The 6641-nt window shown below is 50.5% G+C and overlaps 1 protein-coding gene across 1 annotated transcript; it reads left to right on the forward strand.

The window, feature by feature from the left end:
• Nucleotides 1–2626: 2626 nt before the first annotated feature.
• Nucleotides 2627–6329, forward strand: LOC114636686 (amiloride-sensitive amine oxidase [copper-containing]). Its single transcript, XM_028784753.1, has 4 exons — nucleotides 2627–4211; nucleotides 4971–5256; nucleotides 5565–5697; nucleotides 5927–6329. Exons 1-4 carry the CDS (start codon nucleotides 2639–2641, stop codon nucleotides 6197–6199), a joined length of 2265 nt encoding a protein of 754 aa, XP_028640586.1. The 5' UTR covers nucleotides 2627–2638; the 3' UTR covers nucleotides 6200–6329.
• The last annotated feature ends 312 nt before the right edge of the window (nucleotides 6330–6641 follow it).

The following is a 6641-nucleotide window of genomic DNA, read 5'->3' on the forward strand; positions in this document are numbered from 1 at the left end:
GCTAGTTCTTGCGAAAGGTAGCCACCTGTTAAAGGGGACATTACAGGGAAATAGTCCAAGGACACTTGTACTTCAGCCAGGAGCACCCTAGCACCTTTCTAGGGAGGAAACCCATGGGCTATAGATCCCCAGCTAGGTTGACCCATACCTCACCCTGTCCCTCCCTGTGGGGCGTGGTTCAATATCTTCAAGAAGACTTCTGGGGTCAGTGGCCAGGAACAAAGTCTGGGAGCTGGGGAGCGACTGGGCAGACTGCACAGATGGGTTCTGATGGAACACCAAACAGGTCAGCAGGGAAGGGGGAAGAGCGGGGTGACAAGCACAATGTGAGGGGTAGGGGACAGAGTGACAGAGAGGGAGGAGATCCAGGAAGTTCAAGAGCCCAGAATGAACTGTGGAAGGGCATTGCAGGCAACTCCAGGGTGAGAGAAGAGGGCCCTGTAAGAGGGTGACTGGCGTTCCTCCCATTTGGAGCTGGAAGGGTTAATCAATGGCTACCGAGTTCTCCCTTGCCTCTATGGCTCTGCTGAAGGTCCCTCCTCCACACTGCCCATGTGACTTCAGAAGAGAGGATTCTAAATGTCTGTGGCATTGCCTTCCTACTGGCTAAAGCAAAAACACATCTGGAGATAAGAGATGGTGAAGAGGGAAGCCAGGCAAAGGGCAGGAAAACACTAGAACACACAATGCTTACATTAAGATTCTAGCCCCACCTTCTGGAAAGATAGTAAAAGACCAGTGGCTGGTGGAGGGGAGGGGGGACTATTGAGAACTTGGAGGATTTGGGGGTAAGGATGACAGACTATTCTCTAACACCGTGGTGGCAGGTGCCTGTCATTACACATCTGGACCCTCTGGATGCACCATCTGCTCTGGGTATTAATGGGGTGTCCTGTGGCTCAGTTATTATTCATGGATCACTCTGGTGCTGATAGCTGAGGAGGCTGGGAGAAGGGGCATGGGACAGGGGACGTGGGGCAGTGCTCTACACTTCTTGGTCAAGGTACCTATGAAACTAAAACCCCTCTCAAAATTGAAGTTGAGGACTGAGCAGTCCAGTTAGAGGGCTAGTGGAATGTCTAAGTAAGACTCCAAGTTCTGCCTGAACCTCCTGGTATCAGTGGAAGACATAAAACAGCTCCTCTATTGAGAAATAGCACTGGGAGGGGCTTTCCACTGAGGGCCGGCAGTAGCAGAAGATGTGTGGCTTTGGGAACTTGCACGTAACAGGGCCTGACAGCCTCACCTCTGGCTATAAGGGCATTTAGAGGGATGAACACTTAAGACTCCTAGAATTCTAGAGTCCCTAGCCTGCATGCATACACAATATTTTCCTGGTGACTTGGGGACACTAGGTTGAGGGTAAAGATCTCGACTATGTCCTCCCCACAGGAGGACAGGAAAGAGGAATGGCCTGTTTCTGACTTGCTGCCTGGGATGTACATACTACAGTGAAGGGCCAGAGAGAGTGGGCAGGGTTGTGCTTATGCTCCCAACATGCTCTGTAATGTCCACACACCCAGTGTGGTATGATCCAGACTGCATCATCAAGGACTCAGTTTAAAGGAAAAGATTAGTCAACAGCCCAGGAGTTCCTGGAAGGCCAGATTTGTTCCAAACTTTTTACTTAACATCTGATTTGTTTTGGGGGACAAGCTTAGAGTGGAACATGATGCTGTTGTCATTTCCATTTCACAGTTGAGACCTAGGGGAATCTAAGCAATATGGCCAAGATCATACAAGTTGTCCTTATGACGGCATTTACCAGGATTTAAACCCAAGACAACCCAAGGGCCTGCACTTTGAAATCTACACTAAGTCTTAAAAAGTGGCCCAGAAGGGGTTCTTTATTGTTGGAAAGATGACTCAGATGATAGAACTTGCCCTGCAAGTACAAGAACCTGAATTTAATCCCATAGCCCACATGAAATGCCAGCAGTCATGGCCCAAGCTTGTGATCACACTGCTGGGGAGGCAGAGACAGGAAAGCCCTGGAGCTTGCTCGGTGGCAAGTCTAGTGCAGTCAGCGATTTTCAGGTAAAGGGCAGAGAATCTGCTTTACAAGAAAAAAAAAAGAGTGAGGAATGAAGTAAAGAGGACCGGAATTTGACTTCTCCATATACATGTATGAGTACGTGGCACGTGCACATACACACGCACCCTCACGCAGTTATACAAACACACACACACACACATACAAACAACTTCATCAAAGGTGGTTCTTTTGCAATGAGTATAAACCCTCTGTTCCACCAAGACACAAGGCTTTGCAGCATTTGAGGTTCAGTTCTTGGGCTGCTGTGACTCAGATCCCTTCCTGGCTGAGAAAAAAAATGTTTCTCTTTTAAAATAAACTGCCGGAAAAGCCTAAACATGGGAATGTGTCCAGAAAAGAAAGTCAGCAGGAGTATAAGAGGTAAACAGGAGAGAAGTGAAGCTGTTGGATGCATGACAGAGGACCAGACAGCATCCGTGAGGAAGGAGGACCCAGAGACCCTGTCTCCGTCTTCTGTTTGAATTCTGGGGGAAAGCTAGTTGAAGGAACATGCTAGGGCCGAGGGACAAGCGTCTGTGAGGCTCTCAGTAAGCTGAGGGTTCTGCTCAAGACCTCTCCTCCCCTCTGCTGTATTCCAGAGCCATGAGGCTGGCACAAATGAGTCTGGCCTTCGGCTGGGTAGCTGTCATATTAGTTCTACAGACGGCAGACACGACATCTGCTGAGAGGACTCCTTATGACAAATCAAGGGTGTTTGCGGACCTGAGCCCCCAGGAGATAAAGGCTGTTCACAGCTTCCTGATGAACAGGAAGGAGCTGGGGCTGCAGCCGTCCAAGAGCCCACCGACTCTGGCCAAGAACTCCGTGTTTCTTATTGAGATGCTACTGCCCAAGAAGAATCATGTGCTGAAATTCCTGGATGAAGGAAGAAAAGCCCCTGCCCGGGAAGCCAGGGCCATCATCTTCTTTGGTGGCCAGGATCACCCCAATGTCACTGAGTTTGCTGTGGGGCCCCTGCCACGGCCCTACTACATTCGAGCACTATCCCCCAGGCCAGGGCACCATCTGTCCTGGTCATCCAGACCCATCTCCTCAATGGAGTATGAGATCCTCTACCACATGCTGAAGAGAGCCACCATGCCTCTACACCAGTTTTTCCTTGATACCACTGGCTTCTCATTTTTAAGCAGTAATGACCGGAGCTTGACTTTTACCGACGTGGCTCCGCGTGGTGTGGAGTCTGGACAGCGTAGAAGCTGGCTTATCGTGCAGCGTTTTGTGGAAGGCTACTTCCTGCATCCCACGGGCCTGGAGATCCTAGTGGATCACAGCAGCACAGTCGTCCAGAACTGGACCGTGGAACAGCTCTGGTATAATGGCAAGTTCTACAACAGCCCAGAGGAACTGGCTCAGAAGTATGCAGCTGGAGAAGTGGACACGGTGGTCCTTGAGGACCCACTGCCTGGTAGCACAGAGCAACCTCCACTCTTCTCTTCCTACAAGCCCCGGGGGGAATTCCACACACCAATCACTGTTGCTGGTCCCCACATTGTCCAGCCCAGTGGCCCCCGATATAAACTAGAAGGCAACACTGTGCACTATGGAGACTGGAGCTTCTCCTACCGGCTGAGATCCTCTTCTGGGCTGCAGATCTTCAATGTGCTCTTTGGGGGTGAGCGCATTGCCTATGAGATCAGTGTGCAGGAGGCGGTGGCACTATATGGAGGTCACACGCCTGCAGGCATGCAGACTAAGTATATTGATGTTGGCTGGGGCTTGGGCAGTGTCACTCACGAATTAGCCCCTGGCATTGACTGTCCAGAGACTGCTACTTTCCTGGATGCCTTCCACTGTTACGACAGTGATGGCCCTGTCCGTTATCCACGCGCTCTGTGCCTCTTTGAGATGCCCACAGGGGTGCCCCTTAGGCGCCACTTTAACTCAGACTTTGAAGGTGGCTTCAACTTCTACGCGGGTCTGAAGGGATATGTGCTGGTGCTACGGACGACATCAACAGTCTATAATTATGATTATATCTGGGATTTCATCTTCTACCCTAACGGTGTGATGGAAAGCAAGATGCACGCCACTGGATACGTCCATGCAACCTTCTACACCCCCGAGGGACTGCGCTATGGCACTCGCCTACAAACTCACCTGCTTGGCAACATCCACACCCACCTGGTGCACTACCGTGTTGACCTGGATGTGGCAGGTAGGAATCACTGCCAAACCGTCTCTCAGTCACTGGCTGCCTCTCATTAACAGATTCACTCCACGGGGAAGGTCTGAGACGGTCTGAGTCACATTCTTTCTGTCTGCTTCCTAGCAGTATAAAGCAGCATGTGTCCCCGAGGCAGGGAAACGTATCCTAGGGTTACCCTGTATGTGGGGTGCTCATCTCTCCTTGCCTAGGGGTTCGGTAGGTTGGTATGTATGAGTGAGGAAGGGGTAAGTGTCCAGGTAGGTAACAGATTCTGAAGCCTAGTACTTTGAAATGGATTGGCTTCTGAGGTTGCCCAGTGTGTTTCATGGATTAATGATGTCAGCACAGAATGACATCGGGGATTTGATATCTGGTCAGATTTGATAGCAGAGCAATACCACCAAGATCAGATAAATGGCTTCCACCCAATGGACTTCACTTGACTTCAGACCCATAGTATACTAGCAGTCCTTGGGGCTGTACAAACCGTGTCATGGTTCATACAACAGAAATATTTCAGAGATCTTCAAGGTATCACATGTGTGTACCACATGGCATGACTGACCTAAGAACTAGCCTCTACCTCCCCTGGTTTCTTTTCTTTTGTGACTATCATCACCATGGTGTCCCAACACCAAGACAGTGCCAGCTCTCAACACTGTATCTTCTTTACTGCTGGGTGTGGTCTAGGATAGACATCTTACAAACAGCCAGGGTTCTGTTCCAATATTTGAGTCTCACCCTCTGTTTCCTCTCATGCCTCCCCAGGCACCAAGAACAGCTTCCAGACATTAAAGACAAAGCTGGAAAACATCACCAATCCCTGGAGCCCAAGTCACTCCCTGGTTCAGCCCACACTAGAGCAGACCCAGTACTCCCAGGAGCGACAGGCTGCATTCCGCTTTGGACAGACTCTGCCCAAGTACCTGCTCTTTAGCAGTCCCCAAAAGAACCGTTGGGGCCACAGGCGCAGCTACCGCCTGCAGATCAACTCTATGGCTGAACAGGTGCTGCCACCAGGTTGGCAGGAGGAGCAGGCTGTCACTTGGGCCAGGTGAGGAGAACATTGAAGGGGCTCCCTTCAGCGATTGTGTGTGCCTGTGTGTGCTTTGTTGCTCCCGGCTCTGAGCTTGTGTGTGTTTGCAGGTGTGTACTCTTCTGTACTTGGGGAGAGAGGGGTTGTGTTCACAGGGCTCCTGGCCCTTGAGTGCTGATGGACATTCTTGAAGACTCCCAGGAGATAATCACAATCATCATCTGTGGAAGCAACAACTTCCCCATCATTGGTCCCAAAGGTGCTCCCTGGAAGGGACCCAAAGGCAGCCCTGATACCCAAAGACACCCGACATCTCTTGTCTGCAGGTATCCCTTGGCTGTGACAAAGTATCGGGAATCTGAGCGCTACAGCAGCAGCCTCTACAACCAGAATGACCCCTGGAGCCCCCCTGTGGTCTTTGAGGAGTTCCTTCGGAACAACGAGAACATTGAAAATGAGGTACTGACCCCATCCTCACCCCTGCCAACTTCAGGCCTTGTGGTCTTAGAATTATGGCTTTTCTAGTGTATGGTAAGTTCAGGGTCATGATAGATCCACCCACCTCTCCATTGGAACTGAGAGCATCTCAGGAAGGTTGTAGACACATCCTTAAAGCCAAGTCAACGTGCCCTTGGATGACTGGTACCCAGCACTGCTCTGTCCACTAAAGCCTTTGTCTCACCCACAGGATTTGGTGGCCTGGGTGACAGTGGGCTTCCTGCACATCCCTCACTCAGAGGATATCCCCAACACAGCCACACCTGGAAACTCTGTGGGCTTCTTGATCCGGCCCTTCAACTTCTTCCCAGAGGACCCATCCGTGGCATCTAGAGACACTGTGATCGTGAGGCCCAAAGACACGAGGATCTCTGAGAACAGGATCTGGGTCTGGATCTCTGAGAACAGGGACTGCTTGGTGTCCCCTCCTTTCAGCTACAACGGCACTTACAAGCCTGTGTGATGGGTCTGACCCCAGCCTCTGCAGCATAACCCCAGAGGCTCACAATGACAGGGAAAACAAACAAATACAACTTCTCTTTCTACCCTGTATGCTGCTTCTTAGCAGCAGGGGAGGGCTGGCTCTACTCATGTTTCATTACCACACCTGCCAAAGACTTCCATGACAATTGCAAAGTAAGGATCACAGAATTCTCTTCAAGTGGCTTGTGGGGGGGGGTGTTTTTTAAAAAGACGTTTGAGGATTTTATCTTCCATTCAGGAGACTTTGGGGAATTGTCTCACCTCAATGATGGGCAGGAGTAAAGAAACTATCGTATGAAAATCTAATAAAATGACATTTTTGCCCTTTAGACATTGGTCTAGTGTCTGGGGTTTACCCCCATGATCTCTTTCTAAACACACACACACACACACACACACACACACACACACACACACACACA

This window comes from Grammomys surdaster, unplaced genomic scaffold (genome assembly GCF_004785775.1).
Source record: "Grammomys surdaster isolate TR1022 unplaced genomic scaffold, NIH_TR_1.0 124820, whole genome shotgun sequence".
NCBI lineage: Eukaryota > Metazoa > Chordata > Mammalia > Rodentia > Muridae > Grammomys > Grammomys surdaster.